Source organism: Chlorocebus sabaeus, chromosome 8 (genome assembly GCF_047675955.1).
Source record: "Chlorocebus sabaeus isolate Y175 chromosome 8, mChlSab1.0.hap1, whole genome shotgun sequence".
NCBI classification, from domain to species: Eukaryota; Metazoa; Chordata; class Mammalia; order Primates; family Cercopithecidae; genus Chlorocebus; species Chlorocebus sabaeus.
Genome location: NC_132911.1, coordinates 60,217,512 through 60,242,948, shown reverse-complemented (window position 1 = coordinate 60,242,948; position 25,437 = coordinate 60,217,512). Strand labels below are relative to the sequence as shown.

Here is a 25,437-nt window from a genome sequence, read left to right as displayed (position 1 = left end):
CTGGACACATTGCTAGTAATGCCTTTAGGCTCTCTACCAACTATTAGTGAAATCTGGAAAAAAAAAATAAACCAATAATAATAAAAAAACTTATTTGAAGATGATTTCCTACACATGGGTACACCTCTTAGTCCAAAGTGTGATGGAGATAATCTCTCTCTATTTTTTTTTTTTTTTTTTTGACACGGAGTCTTGCTCTGTCGCCCAGGCTGGAGTGCAGTGGTAGTGTGATCTCGGCTCACTGCAACCTCCACCTCCTGGGTTCAAGTGATTCTCCTGCCTCAGCCTCCTGAGTAGCTGGGATTACAGGCACCTGCCCCCATGCCCAGCTACTTTTTGTATTTTTAGTAGAGATGGGGTTTCACCATGTTGGCCAGGCTGGTTTTGAACTCCTGACCTCAGATGATCCTCTTGCTTCAGCCTCCTAAAGTGCTGGGATTACCAGTGCTGAGCCACCAGCCTGGCCAGAGATAATCTGTTTAAGGGCCTATCTCAGTATGCCACTGTGGCCAGAAGAGGTCAAGAAGTGGCACTCAAATTAACTAGAGTGGGTTTTTTAAAAAATTCCATATTGCCAAGTGTATAGGAAATAAGGGGAAAAGGCCAATTCTTGCCATTTATGTTGTAAGCAACTGCTACATTGGCTACACTGGTAATTTGCAGTTGCCAGGTGCCAGTTATTTCAGCTGCGTTTCTTTCTTTCATGACATATTTTGAAAATTATTCAGGTTCTTAAACAATATATATTAGCTGATCATTTGATTTTTTTCATTTGCCTGTTTTAGACTTTGATCAAATTCATTTTCCTCTTACTGTTTATTAATAAAGGCTTAACTTTATAAATAACAATATGATATTAAAATAACCATGCAGTTATTAAGCAAGGGAACTTTATGTGAGTGTTGGATTAAAGTTAAATAACAATGTTAACTTGTCATAGCTTTACAGTTTCTAGAACTGACTTTTGTAATTGAGATCAACTATCTTATAAAGCTTAAGCTATTTTGTAACTTTAAAAAATTGACTCAGTGGGGCCCGGTGGCTCATGCCTGTAATCTTAGCACTTTGGGAGGCTGAGATGAAGGGATCACTTGTGGCCAGGAGTTTGAGACCAGCCTGGTCAACATAGAGAGGCTCCCATCTCTATTTTAATAAATAAATAAAAATAAAAAATAAAAAATAAAAAAGTTACTGTATTAATTTATAATATACTATTACTGTATTACTTTTTTGTGAGCTTGTGTTTCTGATTCACATTATTTTGGTACTGGATTTTTGAAAATAGAAATAGGTATTTTATAAACAAAGATTCTAGGATGAGGTTGTGAATAAATCCAAGTAATATAAATGTAATTACCCAGCAGTTATTTGAAATTATGAATGCTTTCTGGGGAGGATGGAGGGAAACACATTTTCGAATCATTATTCTTTTCACTTTTGAGGAGGGCTTAAGGTAATGTACGGCCGTGGAAAGTCATGTAACCAGAACCACCGTCGGTCATTTATGTGACAGAACACTAGGTGGCACTGTTCCTCAAAGGAATTGACTGGAATTGCACACCAAGAGTTTTTTTTTTTTTTTTTTTTTTGAAGCTGGGTTTAGTGCTCTGTCACCCAGGCTGGAGTGCAGTGGCATCATCATGGTTCACTGCAGCCTCAACTTCCTGGGCCCAAGCAATCCTCCCACCTTAGCCTCCCAAGTAGCTGAGACTACAGGCATGTGCCATTGGCTAATTAAAAAAACTTTTTTTGTAGAGGTAGGGGTCTCACTTTGTTGCCCATGCTGATCTCAAACTCTTGGTCTCAAGCCATCCTCCTGCTTCGGCTTCCCAAAGTGCTGGGATTACAGGCGTGCTCCCCAGTGGTTGGCCTCATTCATTATTATTCACTGAAGTCCACACTTTATTCAGACCTTCTAAGTTTTTACCTATTGTCCTTTTTCTGTCTCAGGATCCCACATTACATTTGAGTCATCAATCATGTCTCCCTAGGCTCTTCCCAGTAGGGGCAGTTTCTCAGACTGTTTTTGATGACTTTGCTGGTTTTGAGAGCTACTGGTTGGGTATGTATGCCCCTCTATTGGAGCTTGATGTTTTTCTCATGATTAGCGAGAGGTTACAGGATGAAGGTGACAGAGGTAAAGTGTGTCTTCATCACATCATGTCAAGGGTGTCATAGTATCCACGTGACAGATCACTGTTGATGTTGACCTTGATCCCCTGGCTGGGGAAGCATTTGCGGGTTTCTCCACTGCACAGTTACCGTCCTCCCTCACTCCACACTGGAAGGAAGCCGGTTTGCACAGTGAGCATGTAAGGAGCAGGGAGCTATGCTTCAGCTCCTTGAGGGTGAAATATCTACATAAATTATTTGAATTCTTCTACATGGGAAATTTTTCTCTTCTCTCCCATTTATTTATTTATTTATTTATACTAGTGTGGACTCGTGGATATTTATTTTACACTCTGTATTGTAATCCAATACTATTTTATTTATCTTGTTACTCAAACTGTTCCACGTTTGGCCCCTGGAGACTCTTTTACTTGGCTCCTGTGTCCCATCCTGTGTCCCATTGACAAATCCCTATCATCGTGGATTTTTGTTTCTTTTAGCAACTTGTTTACTTTTTAATAAACAGTTTTTGTTTAGTCTACAAATAGAATTTGGCCCTATTGCTGTATGAGCATTTCTCCTTTCCATTACTAAAGGGCTATATAATAATGAAAATTGAAAGATATATGAAAGGAAGAAGAAAAATATTTGTTATTATTTCAGTGCATTCCCTCGAAATGTTTTATTTTTCTTCTCTTATTTTCTGTTTTCATTTGTATTACTTGGCACACTTTTTAACTTTATTTTAAAAATAGGTCCAATTATTTTTTCTAAATAATGTGTATTCTGATTATTTCTATTTAACAATGTACTATGAACATTTTTCCACTTTCTTACATTTATATAAAATATTCTACATAGTTCAATTAACCTTCCCTTTATAATTGACTAACATTAGCCCTTAAGTATCCTCAGTACATTGCATGATTCTGGACACATAGCTGACTTTTACTACATAGTGATTGGATGAATCAACCATTTAGAGAATTTCAGTTTTTTTTTTTTTTGAGACAGCGCCTCTCTCTGTCACCCACTCTGAAGTGCAGTGGTGTGATCACGGCTTACTGCAACCTCTGCCTTCCAGGCTCAAGCAATTCTCCCACCTCAGCCTCCTGAGTAGCTAAGACCACAGGTATGTGCCACCATGCCTGGCTAATTTTTTTTTAATTTTTATTTTTTATAGAGATGGGGTCTCACTTTGTTTCTCAGGCAGGTCTCAAACTCCTGGGCTCAAGCAATCCTCTCGCTTCGGCCTCCCAAAGTGCTGGGATTACAGGCGTGAGCCACCGTACCTAGCTGTGTTTCAATATTTTTGAATCATAAATAGTGATGCAATTACTACATCTAAGCCTAGAGATATTTAAGCAGTTGTACATTATTTTGCATATTTAAGATTTGTAGAAGGTGAGCTGAGTCCAATAATAGCACCAATTTTTTAAACCTTTGGATTCATAGTTAAATTTTACAAATGGGGTAAGTTGTATGAGACTAACCCAAGGAAAGAAAGGGAAGGATATTGTCCAGTCTATGCAAATAAGCAAAGGGTCAGTGGTTGAGAATCTAAACAAAACCAGCTGATTAATGAGAAATAACACTTCCAGGCTGGGCGCGGTGGCTCAAGCCTGTAATCCCAGCACTTTGGGAGGCCGAGACGGGCGGATCACGAGGTCAGGAGATCGAGACCATCCTGGCTAACACGGTGAAACGCTGTCTCTACAAAAAAATACAAAAAACTAGCCAGGCGAGGTGGCCAGCGTCTGTAGTCCCAGCTACTCGGGAGGCTGAGGCAGGAGAATGGCGTGAACCCGGGAGGCGAAGCTTACAGTGAGCTGAGATCCGGCCACTGTACTCCAGCCTGGGCGACAGAGTGAGACTCTGTCTCAAAAAAAAAAAAAAAAGAGAGAGAGAGAAATAACACTTCCTAGAAAGTCTAATTCAAAGCCTGAGCACTGCCCTTCTCAGCTCCCATTCTCATCTGCTATGCTGAGACTCAAGGAAATTTGTGCAGCTGATTTAATTCAACTCAGTTCAACAAAAGACAAGAGGAAAATAACCCATGTCCTGTGCAGCACGGGTCGCCGAGCCTCTCCACAGCTCTCTCAGGTGGGCAGAACAGCGGAGGCCAGTGTCAGTCTTCACTGAGAATTTCCTTTCTCCCTGTGATCTCTGCCTGGCTGTCCAGAATGTTCATTACAAAGTTAACATGTATGCCTGAAAACACCAGAGAGGCCGGGCGCGGTAGCTCACACCTGGACTCCCAACACTTTGGGACAGGAGCTCGAGACCAGCCTGGGCAACATGGTGAAACCCCCGTCTCGATTAGGAATACAAAAATTAGCTGGGCGTGGTGGTAGTGCACCTGTAATCCCAGCTACTTGGGGGGCTGAGGTGAGATAATCACTTGAACCTGGGAGGTGGAGGTTGCAGTGAGCTGAGATCGAGTTCCGAGAACTCTGGAAGCTAAACTTGTACATTGGATAGGAGCTGGTATATCAAAGAAATGAAAACAGATTTCTTTCTGATTTTTTAAGTATAAAAGTATTCTTTTCTTAAAGATCAGTCCAGTCCTTGTTTGGCATTCCTTGGTGTAACAACATGGGAGTTTCCTTGTGGAGTTTTACATTCACATTTACATAATAATTTATTTTATTTTATTCTATTTATTATTATTTTCTTTTTGAGACAGAGTCTCACTCTGTCGCCCAGGCTGGAGTGCAGTGGCGCAATCTCTGCTCACTGCAGCCTCCGCCTCCCAGGTTCAAGCGATTCTCACACCTCAGCCTCCCAAGTAGCTGGGATTACAGGCACCCGCTCCCAAGTCTGGCTAATTTTTGTATCTTTAGTAGAGATGAGGTTTCACTATGTTGACCAGGCTGGTCTCAAACTCCTGACCTCAAGTGATCCACCCACCTCAGCCTCCCAAAGTGCTGGGATTACAGGCCTGAGCTACCACGCCTGATCTATATAAGACTTTCAATCTCATGCTTGCTGTTAAATGTTGGTTTGGGATGTGTGTCTGGGGGAAAATCATCCCCCTCAGGTTCTCCTCTGTGAGGAACTGCGGGGTTTTTTCCTTCTTCCTCAGCCTCAGGCTTAGGCTGTGTCCTAGAAAGAAGGCCCTGTTGTTTTAGTCCGTAGCACTTGCCTGGAAGTTTGTATATCTGTGAATTCACTTCCTAAAGGAATGCTTTGTGACTTTATTAATTAAGAAGAAGAAAAGTATTTTTTATCTGACTCTTTGGAGTTGATAGTTTTAATCTAATTATCCAGTTTTTATGTTTTTCATACTTCCTTTTCCTTTATTTCCTACCAAGACTGCACAGAATGTAGAATAAGGTTCCAACATATATATATTTATATATGAAATATATATATCTTTTATATATGAGATATATATATATTTTTTTAAGACAGAATCTCACTCTGTCATCCAGGTTGGAGTATAGTAGCACAATCTTGGCTGACTGTAACCTTCGCCTCCTGAGTTCAAGCGATTCTCCCGCCTCAGCCTACCAAGTAGCTGGGATTATAGGCGTGTGCTAGCACATCTAGCTAATTTTTGTATTTGTAGTAGAGACGGGGATTCACCATGTTGGCCAGGCTGGTCTCGAGCTCCTGACTTCAGATGATCCATCCTCAACCTCCCAAAGTGCTGGGATTGCAGGTGTGAGCCACCGGGCCCGGCCTGGTTAGAATATTTTTAAAGACAGATGGGAAGCTGCTGTTCGGAGAGCTAAATAACATAAATCACTGTGGGATTTTGTGTGTGTGTGTGTGTTGGGGGGGATGATGTTTGTGCCTAGGTATTCTTTCAAATGCAGTCATGTGTCAGATGGATACGTTCTAAGAAATGTGTCATTAGGTGATTTTGTCATGTGAATATCATAGAGTGTACTTACACAAGCCTAGATGGTCCTGCCTACTGTACACGTAGGCTATATGGTACAGCCTATAGCTCCTAAGTTGCAAAGCTGTACCTCAGGCTACTGTACTGAATACTGTAGGCAACCGTAACACAATGGTAAATAGTTGTGTATCTAAACATCTTGAAATATAGAAAAGGTCCAGTAAAGATATGGCGTAAAAGATAAAAAATGGTACACCTGTCTGGGGCACTTACCACGAATGGAGCTTGCAGGATGGAAGTTGCTCTGGGTGAGTCAGTGAGTGAGTTGCGAGTGAATGTGAAGATCTAGGACATTACTGTGCACCACTGTAAACTTTATAAACACTGCACACTTAGGCTACACTACATTTATGAAAACAATTTATTTCTTCAATAATAAATTAGCTCTAGTTTACTATAACTTTTTAAATTTATAAACTTAAAATTTTAAACTCTTTGACTCTTTTGTAATAGCTCTTAGCTTAAAACATAAACACATTGTACAGCTGTACAAAAATATTTTCTTTGTATCCTTATGCTATAAGCTTTTTCTATTTTTAAATTATTTTTTAAAAAGTTATAACCTTTTAAACCTTGTTTTTTAACAAGAAGAAACAAACACACACATACATTATCCTAGGCCTGCACTGGGTCGGGAATCATCAATGCCACTGTCTTCCACCTCCACATCTTGTTTCACTGGAAGGACAAGCATGTAGCTGTCATCTCCTGTGATAACAGTGCTGTTTCTGGACACCTCCTGGAGGACCTGCCTGAGGGAGAAGGAGTACGTTCTAGAGTAATGATAAAGGCTGGGTGCAGTGGCTCACACCTGTAATCCCAGGACTTTGGGAGGCTGAGGCAGGTGGATCAATTAAGGTCAGGGGTTCGAGACCAGCCTGGCCAACATGGTGAAACACTGTCTCTACTAAAAATACAAAAATTAGCTGGGTGTGGTGGCAGGTGCCTGTAATCCCAGCTACTCAGGAGGTTGAGGCAGGAGAATTGCTTGAACCCGGGAGGCAGAGGTTACAGTGAGCCAAGATGGCGCCACTGCATTCCAGCCTGGATGAGAGAGTGAGACTCTGTCTCAAAAAATAAAATAAAATAACAATAAAAAGTATAGTACAGTAAATACAGAAAGCAGGAACTGTTGTTTATTATCATTATCAAGTATTAGGTGCTGTGCACAATCCTATGCACTGTACTTTCTTTCTTTTTTTTTTTTTTGAGACAGAGTCTCCCCTTGTCACCCACGCTGGAGTGCAGTGGCATGATCTTGGCTCACTGCAACCTCCACCTCCAGGGTTCAAGCGATTCTCCTGCCTCAGCCTTCTAAGTAGCTGGGATTACAGGCGTGCACCACCATGCCAGGCTAATTTTTGTATTTTTAGTAGAGACGGGGTTTCACCATGTTGGTCAGGCTGGTCTCGAACTCCTGACCTCGTGATCTGCCCACCTCAGCCTCCCAAAGTGCTGGGATATAGGCGTGAGCCACTACACCCAGCCACACTGTACTTTCATATGACTGGCCGTGCAGTAGGTTTGTTCATACCAGCATTGCCACAAACAGGTAAGATAGACATTATGACGGCTATTTTTCAGGTCCTTTGTAATCTTACGAGACCATCATCGTTGACCAAAACAGATTATTATACCCTAAATCACTGTACATTCCAACTAGTCCTACCACCCAGCACAGGGCTTGGCACACAGTAGGTCATCAATGAATATAAGCTGGGGACAGGGGCTCACAACTGTAATCCCAGTGCTTTGGGAGGCTGAGGTAGGAGGATTGCTTGAGCCCAGAAGTTCGAGGCTGCAATGTGGTACGATTGTGCCACTGCACTCCAGTCTGGATGACAGAGTGAGAACCTGTCTTAAAAATAAATACCTGGGGACCGGGCGTGGTGGCTCACACAGTAATTCCAGCACTTTGGGAGGCTGAGGTGGGTGGATCACCTGAGGTCAGGAGTTCGAGACCAGCCTGGCCAAGATGGTGAAACCCATCTCTACTAAAAATATAAAAATTAGCCAGGCGTGGTGGCTCATGCCTGTAATCACAGCTACTGGGGAGGCTGAGGCAGGAGAATCACTTGAACTCGGGAGGTGGAGGTTGCAGTGAGCCGAGATTGTGCCATTGCATTCCAGCCTGGGCGGCAAGAGTGAGACTCCATCTCAAAAATAATAATAATAATAATAATAAAATAAATAGCTGGGTGTAGTGGTCTGCTTGTAGTTCCAGCTACTTGGGAGGCTGAGGGAGGAGGATCGCTTGAGTCCAGGAATTCTGGGTTGTAGTGTGCTATGCCTATCAGTTGTCTGCACTAAGTTTGTCATCAATTTCATGTCCTCCTGGGAATAGGAGACCAACAGGTTCCCTAAGAAGAGGTGAACCAGCCTAAGTTGGAAACGGAGCAAGTCAAAACTGCCGTACTGGTCAGTAGTGGGATCTCACCCGTAAAGAGCTACTGCATTCCAGCCTGGGCAACATAGTGAGATCCTGTCTCTATTTTAAATAATAAATACTTTTTTTTCTTTTCTTTTTTTTTGAGATGTGGTCTCTCTCTGTCGCCCAGGCTGGAGTGGAGTGGGATGATCTCGGGTCTTTGCAACCTCCACCTCCTGGGTTCAAGCGATTCTCGTGCCTCAGCCTCCCAAGTAGTTAAGATTATAGGCGTGCACCGCCATGCCTGGCTAATTTTTGTGATTTTTTTTTTTAGTATAGATGGGGTTTCTCTATGTTCCTCAGGCTGGTCTCAAATTTCTGGGCTCAAGTGACCCACCTGCCTCGGCCTCTCATAGTACTGGGATTATAGGCGTGAGCCACTTTGCCTGGCCAATAAATAAATATTAGTTGACTGAATAAACTGATACATGAAATTATGGCATTCTATTGTTATACATTTTCCATAATTGAGAACAATTCACTCCTATTTCTTGTCCAAGAGTTCTGGTTTCTTTAGGAAAGATAAATGGTTTTAAACAAAAACACTGACAACAAAATACACAGTCTCTGAGGATTGTGCCAGAAAATAATAGCAAAGAGTTCTGGCTCCCGAAATCATTTTATGTTTAAAAAAAAAAAAAAAAAAAAAGCCTGGAATATTTACATACCCATTGGAATAATGACATAATGGAAGGTGATCACTCGGGACAGTAATTACTACCTCTGTCTATGTGGGTGCAAGAACGTGACTGACATATGTGTGTACCTAGTGTTTTTCCATGACCGGAAGAAAGATGAGTGGCTATCACGGGGGTGGCACAACCCTCGCACAGTTGCGACTCCACCATCCCATCCCCAGCAGAAGCTGGGGTCCTACTGCCTGAGGAGCTGACAGGCCCAGTGGGGCACCTGTTCAGGGAGCCAAAGGAGTATTTGAGGTGATGCTGCCCCTCTCTTGCTTCTCTCTCTGGCTTAAACTGTCCTGGTTTTAAGCCCCCACGAAGCAGCCAGTGAGGCTGCACCACTGCACTGGCCTCCACAATCATATTTCCTTCTTGTAAACTGTATCACTACCCAGTGTTCGCAGTGATTTTAGTGATACCCCTTTCGACTTGCTAGGAACAACATAGTCCAATGTGCACTCACCAATCTTTTATTTTTTGTTTTTTGAGATGGAGTCTTGCTCTGTTGCCCAGGCTTGAGTGCAATGGCGTGATCGTGGCTCATTGCAACCTCCACCTCCTGGGTTCAAGCGATTCTCCTTCCTCAGCCTCCCCAGTAGCTGGGATTACAGGTACCTGTCATCATGCCTGGGTAATTTTTGTATTTTTTAGAGACAGGGTTTCACCATGTTGGTCAGGCTGGTCTTGAACTCCTGACCTCAGGTGATCCACCCACCTCGGCCTCCCAAAGTGCTGGGATTACAGGCGTGAGCCACCGTGCCTGGCCTCAAATCATTTTTCTGAGTTGAGATGCAACGGTCCCCAAACCAGGCAGAGCAAGTCTTCAGTAAACCCAGGTTCAGGGAGGCTCACATGGGCCAGCCAGGCCCAGGGCCTGTGGCTGGGCTGCAAAAGGGGCTGTGGCAGTGACCAGGCTGTGAACTGTCCCCACAGGAGGCTAGGGCTGAGTTGGGGAAAGCTTGGCGTCCTCACGCTCTGGCGCAGTCTGATGTGCTCTGGCTGCCTCTGTTTTCTGAGAGACTGGGTGTTGTGGGCTGAATGTGTCCCCACAATTCATACATCAAAGTCTTCAGCTTCAGTGCCTCCGAGTGTGACTGCAATTGGAGATCGGGTCTTTACAGCAGTCATTTAGCTCCTGTGGGGTCTGACTTCCATGTGACAGAGGAGCATCTCTTCGTGCGCGTGGCCTTTCAGCGCTCCTAACGTAGCCCAGGACTGCGCTTCTTCGTGGTCTGAGCTCCCATAGCACGCTGGGCGCTCTTGTGGTCTGCTGAAACCACCAGATTCACCCCCCACCTGGACTGCTACATCTCAGACTATGCCAGGGCAGTATTTGATCAGAGATTATATGGTTAATAGCATACAGATATGATTAGCAGCGTACATGTTTTTGCATTTTTGAATGTGGATACATAAAATGGGTTTTTCTGGGCCACAATCTGGATGTCCTCTGTTTGAATCAAATCCACCCCTGAGACTAAAAGGTCTTGCATATTCTTCAAGCTGTTGGGGTGCAGGTCCACATGCCCTTATCCATAATGCTGAAATCCAAAAGACGCTACAAATCAAATGATCTTTTAAGAACTCATTTGGTGGCAAAACCTGAGCTGAAGCTATTTATAGGCTATAGTCATTCCACTTAGTGTGAATATTCAGGCATTTTTATGCAGATATGTTTTGATTAAAGATTTCTTCCTCGGCTGGGCGTGCTGGATCACGCCTGTAATCTCAGCACTTTGGGAAGCTGAGGCAGGTGGATCACCTGAGGTCAGGAGTTCAAGACCAGCCTGGCCAACGTGGTGAAACCCCATCTCTACTAAAAAATACAAAGTTAGCTGGGCATGGTGGCACATGCCTGGAATCCCAGCTACTCGGAAGGCTGAGGCAGGAGAATCATCTGAGCCTGGGAGGTGGAGGTTGCAGTGAGCTGAGATCTCACCACTGCACTCAAGCCTGGGCGACAGAGCAAGACTCCATCTCAAAACAAAACAAAACAACAAAAAAGATTTCTTCCTCAGTGTTCACTGAGGCTTTACCACCAAATATTCAATATACTCACTGTATTAATTTTTTTATTTTTTAAATTTTTATTTGTTTATTTATTTCAAGACGAAACCTTGTTCTGTCATCCAGGCTGGAGTACAGTGGCATGATCTCAGCTCACAGCAACCTCTACCTCCCGGGTTCAAGCGATCCTCCTGCCTCAGCCTCCTGAGTAGCTGGGATTACAGGCGTGCATTACCATGCCCAGTTAATTTCTTTTGTATTTTTAATAGAGACGGGGTTTCATCATGTTGTCCAGGCTGGTCTCGACCTCCTGACCTAATGTGATCCACCAGCCTCGGCCTCCTGAAGTGCTGGGATTACAGGCATGAGCCACCGTGCCCGGCCCTAATCTTTTTTTTAGAAACCTGAAATCAAAAACATACCTGACCCTAAGGGTGGTAGATAAGGGATAAATGACCTATTGTCAAAGCCCAGCTTAAGTCTAACAGTAAAAAACAATAACAACAACGAAAAAACAACACAGATCATTTTCTTGCTGTGTGACATGGTATCTACTTTTGGGGCTGTAGATTAAGGCCTCTTTTATTTCTAAAAGTTCTGCGTTAACGTTGAACATTGGCCAATCTAGATTATTTCTAAAGGCCTTCCAAAGACCTAGAGATAGAGGTCGCCAAGATTCCCTGTCATTTCCCCCTTAAAGAGAAATATTCAAGATCCGTGAATATCTGTGGCCATCTCGGGAATTCTGTGACACTTTTTGGCACTCTGACTTGAAGTATTTAATAGAGGAAATTAAATTGGAAGGCTTTCCTCTTACATGTCTATCAAGTTAAAACTTTTGGGGATAAAATTTTTATCAGTTTTAGTACATATTCATGTTATGAAATGGAACATAAATGTTATTGAAACTTAACTATTTCTTTCTTTCTTTTTTTTTTTTTTTTTTTTGTAGAGACAGGGTCTCATGATGTTGTCCTGGCTGGTCTCAAACTCCTGGCCTCAAGTGATCATCCTGATTTAGCTTCCCAAAGTGTTGGGATTATAGGTGTGAGCCACCGTACCTGGCCAAAACATTTTATTCTGAAGTGTAGTCTCTACAAATTGTCTTTAAAACTGTGAATGGCAAGTTAAAATCTTGCATGACTTTTCTTCCCAAATAAAATTACTTAAGGAAAATTTTCCCCTCCCATCTGTGTGGGCTCAAGTAGTGCATCTTGAAAGTAATACCCTTGCCTACTCAGAACACTCAACTGAGTCAGGGAGATTCTACACAAAGGTGTTTCACTGGTTTTATTTCACAAGGAAACAATATGAAGTGAAGCCAATCTGTTCCTTCTGTGGCTTTAAACGCTCCCGATCCCTCAGCTGTGAAACAGCGATAGCATTGTCCAGATCTTCCCGGGTTGTTGTGTGAGTTAGAGATAATTTTTATAATTTGCCAAAGCACAAGAGGGCCCTAAGTAAAGGATGTGTGTGTGGGTATCTTTGTATGTTTATAATTACCATTTCCATCAGGAAGAACAGCAAGACTTCACCTAATCTAAAATATCTGTGGCGTTAAAATATAGGGAATAGAGAACTACAATCTCTCTTCCACCAAGCAGAAGTGGAAAATAAAGGAAGATGCTAAGAGGAAAGCTGGGCAGTTTGATCTCATCTGAGAGGTGTTCTTGGCTGAGGAAGCAGGAGACGTCCGAGAACCAGCTGTAGAACCTGGCAGTGACAGACAGAAGAACTGGGGAATGAGCCCTAGGACCAATATTTAATTTATTTGAAGGTGTCAGAGCTGAGGTTGCAGAATTGGGTCTTTTTTAGCAGCTACCACCCCTGGATGTAGTTTGTGAGAGGAAGGGAAATAAAGAGAAAGCAGACCCCGGCTGGGCACAGTGGCTTACGCTTGTAATCCCAGCACTTTGGGAAGCCGAGGCAGGCGGATTGCCTGAAGTCAGGAGCTCGGGACCAGCCTTGTTAACATGGTGAAACCCCATCTCTACCAAAAATACAAAAATTAGCCAGGCGACCTGTAGTCCCAGCTACTAGGGAGGCTAGGGCAGGAGAATCGCTCCATCCAGAGAGGGGAAGGTTGCAGTGAGCTGAGATCGCAACACTGCAACACCAGCCTGCATGACAAAGTGAGACTCTGTCTCAAAACAAAACAAAACAAAACAAAACAAAACAAAACGAAACAAAACAACACAACAACAACAAAAAAACAGAGAGAAAGCCGACCCCACAAGCTGACATGGAAATGAGTTTATACTTATAATGCTCTCACTGCCCTCGATCTATCCCTGGTGTAGGCAACAAAATTAATTCCCTCCTTTTATTTATTATCCTTTTATGCACCTTGGGACAGCTAGGGCTGCTGGCTTCTTTGGCAGTGAATTTCCCCTAGAACGGGGCTTGGACAGTACACGTTCCCAGTGGCTCCTCAGAAGTACTTTCTGCAAGGGGATTCTGCAGAACCTCGGGAGGTATGCCTAGAGGAGCCACGGAAGCCCCATGTGTCCCCTACTACTAAGGACACCGGTTTCCAGCCTGTGAGTCTCCTTTAGGTTCAGTGAGCTTCGTGTTCACCGGAAGGAAGGCACATTTTTTTCCTCCTTCCTTCTCTTCCACTCCCCTTTGAGAAATGAAACCATCTGAGAAAAAAGGCGGCTGGGCTTTGTAATATGGGTCAAACCAAGTGGTAACTCTCAAGACTGAGCATACATTATATTCACCAGGGAAGGGATTTTTGGTTCTGGTTTTTGTTTTGTTTTGTTTTGTTTTGTTTTGAGACAGGGTCTCACTCTTACCCAGGCTGGAGTGCAGTCGTGCGACCATGGCTCACTGCAGCTTCGACTTCCTGGGCTCAAGCAAACCTCCCACCTCAGCCTCCCAGGTAGCCGGGACCACAGGTGTGTGCTACCACACTTAGCTAATTTTAAAAATTTTTTGTAGAGGCAGGGACTTGCTATATTGCTCAGGCTGGTGTCTAACTCCTGAGCTGAAGCGATCCTCCTGCCTTAGCCTCCCAAAGTGCTGAGATGACAGGCATGAGCCACTAAGTCTAGTTGACTGGGGAAGCTTTTAAAATAGACTGACATACATCCCCCACTGCACAACAGCTAAGTCAGAATCTTGGAGGTAGGGAGTACGGATTCTGTCTTTCCAGTTCTATACAATAACCTGAGGTGTGATGACATGAGCCATTTTGTATACCATTGGAGACCCTAAAATGCTACAAACACCTAGTCAGCCCCTCATTATGCCTGTCTGTCACAGGGAGGCTGGAAACCTATAGCTAAGGAAAGAGACTGTGTGTGCTGTTCATCAAGGGAACATGTGACTTCCACACATGGTGGACACCGGAGATGAGGCCCAAGCTGGTGACAGGCCCACATGGAGGGAAGGATCACATGCTTGATTGAGAGGGAGTCAAGTGGAAAATGGTAAGAAGAGGAAGGAGGAAGTGGGAGAAGCAAAACAAGGTGAAGACAAATTTAATAATTTTCTTTAAATAAATTTGTTATGCTAAAAAAAAAAACTTTAGTCATTTTCTAGAGACTTCTTTTTGTCTTAGGGATTCTTTATAGTTCCACTCCATGTAACATATTGGGTAATACTTGTGGTTCTGAAATAAAATGCGAGCAGGGGGTGTACACAGAAAACTTACCACCATGAATCCAGGGACCAACTGTGCAGACATTATGTAATGATAATATTCTATCGTTGTGAACATGGCACTTGTGAATCAATAATTTTAGAATATTTTAGAAAGGACATTTTTAAAAAATCACATAGGAAACGAAGTTAAAATTTAGAGAAAAGTAGAATATTTTATCCCATCTTCTAAGCACCTCAAGCCTAAACAAAACACACAGAATGAAATTTTAATGATGTCTGTTAAGCCTATTTGAAAACAAATTCTATCTGGCCCCCATAAACGGATGTTCAGGCGTTGAGGTGATCAACCCCTTGGTTCTCCAATCTGAAATGCTCAAAGGAAGGAGGTAGAACTTGGGCAAGTTTAAAGCATGTAGCTCTATTGAATCACTTCTAACCACCCCACCCCCAGCTGATGACCAGTTTTTACACTGACCACAGCTGAAAATGTAAACACAAATAAAAAGCTTGAGATGTTATTGGACGAGGTGTATTAAAATAAAATCAAAAATAGAAATATTAGGTATATACACGACAGCATAAGTGAAACACATAATGTGATACAGAAGTTTCCATTCAAAGCTTACAGGAGAAAAATTTAGTAAACAAAACGGCTTGAACCTCCCGCCACCACGGCTCACTAGAGCCTCCTAGTGACTTACGTTCCTTCATATCCTTGGGTATAAATAGTCTCATACACATGCTACACAATTTAGAAAAGATTGCTGAATCATAAAAATAGCCCCAAATGTGGCACTTTAACTTTCTAGAGTACAGCTAAAATTAATACTTGATCTTTAACATAATGTTCAAATCTTTGAAGCCACAAAGGAAACTCTTATGTTTTAGAAGGCCCTATAAGGTTCTTCAGAGATTAGAATCTTAGTTCTTCCAAACTACACTGTCAAAACAAATCTGGATATAGGAAATTGTGGAAATGAAAAAGCTGGACCCTTAAAAATCTTCCTTCTAAACACAGAGCAGTTTTTGAGGCTTTTCTCCCTTTCTTGGGAGGTCCAGGTGAGCCCGGTGCCCTTGGGTGCACATTGCACGGCACGGCAGCTGTGTGTGCTCACGGGCTCTTCCTGCTGGAAGAGACAGAGATGTGCACGCCACTCCTGTGGCATGTCTAGCAGGTCTGAGCAGTGTTCATGGGAGAAAAATGTTTAACAGTCTCAGATTTTGGGAGGTAGGGAAAAAAAAAAACACATCGAAATCTGGAAAAGACATTTTTAAGCTACTGACTTCACCTGCAAAATCTAACAGGTTGGATTAGTAATTTTTTTTTTTTTTTTTTTTTTTAACAAGTAAGCCAAAGCATAGAGAAAAATACAAAGAAATGTCATGCTATGTATCTGGTTATTTTAGGTTTATAAATGAGTTTAGTTCTGATATTATTGGGGATTCATTGCAATGGTCTCTGAAACTTTGACTCCTATGTCCATTTGTAAACATAGAGCTAGCTGGGTGTATTTTTGGAGGGAATGGGTGTTTTCTTCTCAAAAGGCTGCACTCAGACGTTGTCAAGGAGAGTAAGATTACCAGCTGCTGAGGACAAGTCCAAGTTGCAACTGGGTGAAGCATCCATCTAAGAGTACAGAATACTTTCCCATGCAGAGGGTGTTCTTCCTGAGTAATTGAGCCTCTATTTCAGGATCCAGGCACGGCAGAAGATCCCAGCACATGAAATAATAAGTGCAACCAGTGATAGTTACTTTTCCTCTCTAAATGAGGCAGCCACCCCTGCCAGACGGACGGGTTTCCCTGTGCTCTAAGGCTGCTGCTGGTACTGCCCTTCCGTGGCTGTGTAGAAATCATCCAGGACGCTCTGTAAGTAATCAAATGTTGGTCTCTCTTCTGCCTTTTCTTTCCAGCACATTTTCATAATGTCATAGAGCTCATCTGGGCAGTTCTCCACACGGGGCATCCTGTAGCCCTGGGACAGGGCGGTCATCACGTCGGCATTAGTTCTCCCTAGGGTGGGAAAAACAAAAACAAAAACAAAAAAGAAAAACCATGCCGTTTAGAAACCTGGCAGAGGGTCAAGTACTGCAGTGGTTTTTTGCTCCTCGCGTCCTGCAACCATGATTGAAACAAGCTTTACTGAGGCTCTTAGGGGTTGAACGGCATCCTCCCAAAATTCCTAGGTTGAAGTCCTAGCCCTCAGTACACCTTAGAATTGACTGCACCATATTTAGAGATAAAGCCTTCATAGAGGTAACCAAGTTAAAATGATGGCCAGGCGGTAGCTTATGCCTGCAATCCCAGCACTCAGGGAGGCTGAGGTGGGGGGATCACCTGAGGTCGGGAGTTTGAGACCAGCCTGACCAACATGGAGAAACCCCATCTCTACGAAAAACCACAAAATTAGCTGGGCGTGGTGGCGCATGCTTGTAATCCTAGCTACTAGGGAAGGCTGAGGCAGGAGAATCCCTTGAACCCAGGAGGTGGAGGTTGCGGTGAGCTGAGATCGCGCCATTGTACTCCACCCTGGGCAACAAGAGCAAAACTCCGTCTCAAAAATAAAATAAAATAAAATAAAATAAAATAAAATAAAATAAAATAAAATAAAATAAAGTAAAATGAGGCCATTTGGGTGGGTCTTAATCCAATATGACTAATATTCTTATAAGAGGAGATTAGAACACAGACTAGTACAGGGGAAAGGCCATGTGAAGACACAGGGAGCAGGCGGCCATCTAAAAGTCCAGGAGAGAGGCCTCGCTCGGGAGAAACCAACCCGGCCAGCACCTAGACCTTGGACTTTGAAACTCCAGAACCCTGGAAAAATAAATGTCTGTTGTTTAAATTACCCAGTGTGTTGTATTGTTATGGCAGCCCTTGCCAACTAATACAGAAGCTAGGGAAATTTCTGCAAGCAACTCAATAAATTTTAGTATGGAGGGGATCAAGACAGCATTCAGTTTGCCAAAATTTGTTAAGTAGGAGCCACAGCCAAGTTCTCTTTAATAACAAAAGGATATTGGACTTGCCTGACATTTCACATAAGTCACCTAAATTCAATCCTAACTCTCAACTTTAATTACGTTTGTGGGGTAGCATTCTTTCAGCTTCAACCTGTAGTGTATTTATACAAAAAAAAAAAATTACCATATATTATCTTATGTAGACATTTTTCAAAAATTGGCTTTTCATTTAATAATTGGTATTTTCATTTACTTAAAGTCAACATCCTTAAGTCAGCCCGACCAATTGATTACAGGCTTGCCAAATAGTTAAAAACTTAGGGATTAATTTGGAAAATAATGATGGTTCAGTTAATCTGAAGGACACTTGTCTGTAGTTTGTACTACATATCTTGTGGATGTCACTGTCTTTTAAGAGCAAGATATTAATTGAGGAGGAAAACTGAACCCCAATCATAGTCTCAAGTGGAGCTACTTCACACAGTTAACTGTTCTAATCTGCAGTACCTGGCCAGAGTGACAGCTCACTCTGACTCTGGATTTGCATATTCTTGACCTCCAGGAGAGAAGTAAGGTGCTCATTACTCCTCTAGAGCTCTGCAAAAGGCCTGGTAATAGAGGATTTTTAAATGTGCTCAAATGTCTCAGAGTAATTCAGAAACTGAACTGTCAATCTTTGATCCTGAGAATAGCTTCAAGGGGTAAAAAAGATTATAATAATAACATTTTCCTGCATGATAAAGGAGATTAATTCTTTAATTATATCCTTATCTAGCAGTACCTATCCACACCTGTATGTTTTACATATTTTGTGGATACCCTGTTCTGTAGGATGTGAACTTCTCTAGAGAAGACTGTATTTCACGCAAAGTATATACAATTTCTGGCACATGAGAGGGGCTCCATTCCTCACAACTAATTTCCTTTCCATAGCTATCTCTCTTTCAAAGCTGTATATTTTACCATCCGTGGTCACTGGAAGGATTTGAAATAAGTGGCAGCTTTAGGGGAAATGGTTTTTACCAGATTTGAAACAGAACCTTGTTTTGAATGTATTCTCTAATCAGTGTTTTCCAAATTGCGTGGCACTATCCGCACTTGGGATCAACAATTTGGGATCAGCAAATTGATTTTTTTAGGGTACTACTAGTTGTTTTTTTTTTTTTTTTAAGGCAGAATCTCCCTCTTTCACCCAGGCTGGAGTGCAGTGGTGAGATCTTGCCTCACTGCAACCTCCCCCTCCCAGGCTCAAGTGATTCTCCTGCCTCAGCCTCCCAAGTAGCTGGGATTTCAGGTGCCCACTACTATGCCAGGCTAATTTTTGTATTTTTAGTAGAGACAGGGTTTCACCATGTTGGCCATGCTGGTCTCAAACTCCTGACCTCAAGTGATCTGCCCATCTTGGCCTCCCAAAGTGCTGGATTAAAAGCGGAAGCCACTGCGCATCCAGCCAACTACCAGTATTTTAAAAAATGAATTATAACAGAATAAAACAGAAAACGTCAGAAAGCACTGCACATAGGAAAGGTCAATATGGTTTTCTGAAACATTTGCTTTATATACAGAGTAGGTTTCTGTGTGTATTTCTCACAACGTCTTATGGGCAGTGAACTTTGAGATCCTCTGCCTTTAACTTACCTTTTTTCATCTAAGGACACAGTGACCTTTCCTGAATTTAAACCCCTGAAAGAAGACATGATCATTTCTGTCTTGGAAGAGCCCTTGCTTTTGAAATTGAAAGATCCACACAAACTTTATAATGATTCAGATCTCTTGAGAATTATTTATACAGCAAATCAATTTTCCTGAGTCGAATTCTGAGCCTATCTTCAAATATTTATGTGACTAGAATTTTCTAACTAAAAGACTTCATTTGATTCTCATTGCTCAAAGCCAAAGACAGATTTGTATCATCCTCTTTATTTGGAAGTTTTAGTCTCTGTAAAACGATACGGCCTCAGCATTGCTCTGGCTCTTTTAACTAGCCAAGCTCACTTGGATAAATTTCAGAAGATCTGTGTATACTTCTACTTTCTTGGTTGAAATTCTGGGATCGTGGTGGGAGGACTAACATCCAGTATAGTATAAATAGCAACTGGACCTGCAAACTCAGTTTGGAGTATCTCTTTCACTTCCTTCCTGGAGAAACCTCATTTGCATAAAAGGTCAGAATGCAGCCACAGCAGAAGATAAAGCTTTCTAGGTCACCCTAGCCCCACAGCAGGTTTTTTCCTTCCTGGTTCCAGTATGTTCTGCTAGCTCTGAAGGACTCTCGATGATGCTGGTAAAGGCTGGACATGCTCCACCCTGTTCGGGGAATTCGACTTGGTAAGAACTGGAAGAATGGAATCTGAAGCCTATCTTTTTATGTACAAGTAAAGCAACAAATGACATCCGCTATTAAATGACAAGTCTTGTGAAAGAAAGAAATAGAAGAGGAGAGGGACCTCAACCAGACCCTAAGATTACATGTGATAGTTGGCGTTGGCCTGTTGCTAAGTTAAAAAAAGTAAACACCCATTGGCATTGGCTGGTGATCTCCTTAGAAGGAACACAGTTTCATTCTCCATCCTTCCTCTTTTCGACAAGTACTTACTGAGTCCTCACGGCGGGTCATGAACTAGCACTGAGCTCTGAGACATGCAGAGATAGTTAAGACAGAGCATTATCCTCAAATGACACACAGCCCAGTTGGGACAGTGTCCTCACTAGAAGGAGGTGGTGGGGAGCAGGGGGTGGCATCTGGAGTGGGTAGAAATCAGCAGAGACTACAAGTTGGTAAAGGAGCAGAAGAAAGAGAAAAATGTGGCACAGCAGAGAAAAGGAACAGATAGCGACAGGGAGGAGCCCAGCTGCACCACAAACTATGACAATCTTCAGTCACACAGGGCCCCTGCGTGTGTGTATCAGGAAGAGTCAGATACCCTGGGACTACAGTCTCCCACCCAATCATACTCCTTTCAAAAGGGCAAATTATTATTACTATTAAGATTTTCTGAGTTTTGCTTGTGATCACGGCAAGTGTTTGTGGCAGGACAGATTGTTTGATTCTCATTCAGCTGGCATTAAGATGTTAGATATATCCAGTCAGAAACAGCCAGAAAAGACATGATGCTTCAGAAAATTTTTTCACTTTCAAACCTTTCGCTTTGTATAAACAAAGCAAAACAAGACCCCAACCAGGACCCAACAGACACCCCCACCTTTTTTTTTGGGACAGGGTCTCACTCTGTTGCCCAGGCTGGAGTACATGGTGTGATCATAGCTCACTGCAGCCTCAAACTCCCTGGGCTCGGTGATCCTCCCACCTCAGCCTCCTGAGATGCTGAGACTACAGGTGCATACCACCATACCCTGGTAATTTTTAAATTATTTTGTAGAGGCAGGGTCTTGCTATGTTGTCCAGGCTGGTCTCAAATTCCTGGCCTCAAGAAATCCACCTGCTTCGGCCTCCCAAAGTGCTGGGATTACAGGCATGAGCCACCATGCCCAGCCAGACCCCTCTTTTTTTCTGTATAAAATTTATAGAGAAATATAATCATAGTTTTGGTTTTAAGATAATGAAGTAAAGATCTTTTGCCTCCTCCCCACTTTTTTTTTTTTTTCCTGTAATTCATCCCAAAACAAAAAAGAGAACAAGAAATAGAAACTTAAACTCCATCTCTGATGATGCTAAGAGACACCTGGCAGCCAGAGGAAGAAGTGGTCTGAGCCAAGAGGAAGAAAGTGCAACCAACATGGCTGCAGAGAGGGGCACTGACAACAGGCAAGGTGGCCCATCCCAACTCACCCCGGGAAGGTGCACACTGCGTGGCCAGTACACACCACGAGGGAGGGAGGCCAGCGCCAAGGGCAGGACAGTACCTGGAGCCCACTTGGCAGTGCCCAGGTGAATGCTGGGAGAAACAATGGAGAAGCTTCATGCAGGGAATGCTGGGCCCAAGTGGAGGTGGGGAAAGCATGGTATGGAAGACCAGGAGTGAGGAGAGAGGCTGAAGACATGGACCACACCATTCACGGACCTTGAGGGTTATGCTGAGTGAAATAAACCAGACACTAGGGCAAAACTGTATGACTCTCCTTATAGGATGTCTCTAGAGTAGAAACTGAGAACACTGGTTGCCTATGGGGAGAGAATTGTGTGGCTGGGAACAGAGTGGAGGACCTTTCAGCTTATACTTCTTTGTACCTCTTGAATTTAACACCATGTGGCTGGCCAGGCATGGTGGCTCACACCTGTAATTCCAGCACTTTGGGAGGTTGAGGAGGGAGGATCACTTGACCCAGGAGTTAGAAACCAGCCTGGGCAACATAGTGAGACCCTGTCCCTACAAAAAATTTATAAATTAGCTAGGTGTTATAGCATGTGCCTGTAGTCCTAGCTACTCAGGAGGCTTAGGCGGGAGGATCACTTGAGCCCAGGAGTTAAAGGCTGCAGTGAGCTATGATCATGCCACTGCAGCCCAGGTGATAGAGCAAGACCCTGTCAAATAAACAAATAAATGAAAAATAAAAGTATGTGGCCATATTCTTATCTAATAATAAGTGGAAAAAACTTAAGAGATAAGAGTTATGAGTAGAATATTTAGAACTATATGCAGCAAATGCTAGAATAAGGAATCAAAATTCCTGAAAGTAGATTCCTTTGAGGAGCACCCGCAGGTGTGGGGCAATTTTTCATTAGAAGTCTTTTTGTGACCAGGTGCGGTGGCCCATGCCTGTAATCCCTGCAGGGAGGATGAGGTGGGTGGATCACCTGAGGTCAGGAGTTCAAGACCAGCCTGGCCAATATGGTGAAACCCCGTCTCTACTAAAAATACAAAAATTAGCTGGGCGTGGTGGTGTACACCTGTAGTCCCAGTGACTCAGGCGGTTGAGGCAGGAGGATTGTTTGAACCCAGGAGGTAGAGGTTGCAGTGAGCCGAGATCGCACCACTGCACTCCAGCCTGGGTGATGGAGTGAGACTGTCTCAAAAAAAAAAAAAAGTCTTTCTGTACTACTTTTTAAAAGTGCATATATTACTTAGATAAGAATAAAATATTTAATAAAAATATCATTGTAAAAAAATTAGAAATTTCAGAAATTCATCAAGAAGAAAATTAATATAACCTATTATCTCTTGACTCAAGATTAACATTTTGGTATATTATATTAGTCTTTCTCCTCTAAAAATGTGTTTGCTTTGTATGTGACTTTCTTTTTTCTTTTTTGTTTTCCCTGCTTTCTTTTATTTCCTTTTAATTTTACAAAGCTAAGTATATGATATGGCTTCTTCTTCTTCTTCTTTTTTTTTTTTTTTTTTGAGACAGAGTCTTGCTTTGTCGCTCAGGCTGGAGTACAGTGGCGCTTCTTGGCTCACTACAGCCTCTGTCTCCGGGGTTCAAGCATTCAAGCGATTCTCTGCCTCAACTTCTCAAGTAGCTAGGATTACAGGTGTTGGCCACCACGCCAGGCTAAACTTTTTTGTATTTTTTGTAGAGACAGGGTTTTGCCATGTTGTCCAGGCTGGTCTCGAACTCCTGGCCTCAAGTGATCCACCCAAGTTGGGGATACAGGCATCAGCCACCACACCTGGCCTGTATAGCTTCTAAAGTACTTTAAAAACAAACAAAACATAGCCAGCAGTTTACTGGGTAAAGAAAATACTTTCAGATAATTCCATTAATCAGTGGATTCTCTCCCATATGCAGTTTTATAACAGTGTGGAAAATGGCATGCTTTGGCAATGTTTACCAATTTCTATGCTCTCTATGAATCAAGTCCTTTCATATGAAGTAAATAGGATTGCTTATGTTTATAAACGTAATGGTAGAGGCTCTTGTAACATACAACTCTCGTGCCTAAAAAATTTACTGATCCAGATCTCCTCAAGACATCTCACATTCCCAGTCCCTCCAGGGACAAGCCAATCAGGGAACAGACCAGTCGATGGATTCTGGTGGGTTCTTCAATATAGAGAGAAATATATTTTTGTGATTCTGACCATTTTTCTACTGGTTCTTTTTTTATTATTTTATTTTATTTTTGAGATGGAGTCTCGCTCCCGTCACGTAGGCTAGAGTGCAGTGGCGCGATCTTGGCTCACTGCAACCTCTACCTCCTGGGTTCAAGTGATTCTCCTTCCTCAGCCTCCCGAGTAGCTGGGATTACAGGCGTGTGCCACCACGCCTGGCTAATTTTTATTTTTATTTTTAGTTATTTATTTATTTTTATTTTTTTTTTTGAGACAGAGTCTCACTCTGTCACCCAGGCTGGAGTGCAGTGGTGCGATCTCAGCTCACTGCAAGCTCCGCCTCCCAGGTTCATGCCATTCTCCTGCCTCAGCCTCCCGAGTAGCTAGGACTACAGGCGTCTGCAACCACCCCTGGCTATTTTTTTGTATTTTTAGTAGAGATGGGGTTTCACCGTATTAGCCAGGATGGTCTCGACCTCCTGACCTTGTGATCCGCCCACCTTTGCCTCCCAAAGTGCTGGGATTACAGGCATGAGCCACAGCGTCCGGCCTGATTTTTATATTTTTAGTAGAGATGGGGTTTTGCCATGTTGGCCGGGCTGGTCTTGAACTCCTGACCTCAGGTGATCCACCTGCCTCAGCCTCCCAAAGTGCTAGGATTACACGCGTGAGCCACCCGCCTGGCTGGTCCTTTTTTTAAGAAGATGACTTTTCACCCCAAATATTTCCAAATCCTGGGCATTGATCACATCAGCTGAGGGGTCTTGAGAGGCACACAGATCTGGGGCTCAGAGCAGCTTTGCCACCAGCGAGGGGTTCAATCACCTTCTCAAGCCTCAGGGGCCATGGCGGCACGTCACATGCAGCACACCACACATATCATAGAACATTCTTTTATGAGATTATATGTTTATTTTATCAGGTGTCAGATTATATACCTAATCTGACTATATAATCTTTCTCTACAGACAGATTATAGAAAGAGATGTAGGCATAGATGGAGATAGAGATATATAACATCAGACATCAGGGCTGATTAGAAATATGTTTCCTATTTTGCAGCAATATTAATTCATTAACCTCAGCGTCTAGAGCAGCTGGAAGATGAAATGCTGGCACTAAAGGGATTTCCTGGGACAGCCGGTCCACTGTGCAGGCAGACACCACCCAAAGGCTTTCAGCTGCCAGCTGATCCCTGCCCCAGTTTCTCTGTGGCTCATCCCCACATGCAGCAGTAGTGATGGGAGCATGCAGACTGTGTGGCTGCTTTGTCTAAAAGCCTTCCCTGGCTTGCATCTCAGCAGAGTAAGAGGGGCTGCTCTTACATGGCCAGTAAGTCTCTCCCTGAGCCACTCTAACCCCCAGCTCCATAGCCTTCTGCTTTCTCATCCATTGACTGTCTAGAGATCAAATGGCCTAGGTGAGTTATTCATTCATTCATTCATTCATTCATTCATTCATTCATTCACCCATCCATCCATCAAATACTCACAGAGGCCCAAACCACGCTGGCCTCCTGCTCCTGTTGGTCAAGTCCATGCTCTGGCTACTCTCCCCATGGGGACATGCAGACCTCAGAGAGCCCAAGGCTCCCTCCCTCACATCTCTGAGTCCCTGCTGCTGCCAGGACCATGGAATAAAACCAGCAGCTCCCCACCCCCTTCTGTGAGTACTTGCCAATCCCTAAGCCACTCCATGCAGGCTCCATACCACTCTCACCATCCTACAGGTTGGCTGTGTGTATGACAACCATCAGTCTCTCCCCACTACA

At 43.1% G+C, this 25,437-nt stretch overlaps 1 protein-coding gene across 2 annotated transcripts in view; it reads right to left on the bottom strand.

Annotated features, from left to right (window-relative positions):
• Positions 1–15,259: 15,259 nt before the first annotated feature.
• LYN (LYN proto-oncogene, Src family tyrosine kinase) overlaps positions 15,260–25,437 on the bottom strand; it is a 137,680-nt gene continuing 127,502 nt past the window's right edge. For both annotated transcript variants that reach the window (XM_008000679.3, XM_008000680.3), the window contains exon 13: positions 15,260–16,759. In XM_008000679.3, the coding sequence (XP_007998870.1) occupies positions 16,557–16,759 (203 nt within the window). In that variant the 3' untranslated portion in view covers positions 15,260–16,556. The remainder of the gene's footprint in view (positions 16,760–25,437) is intronic.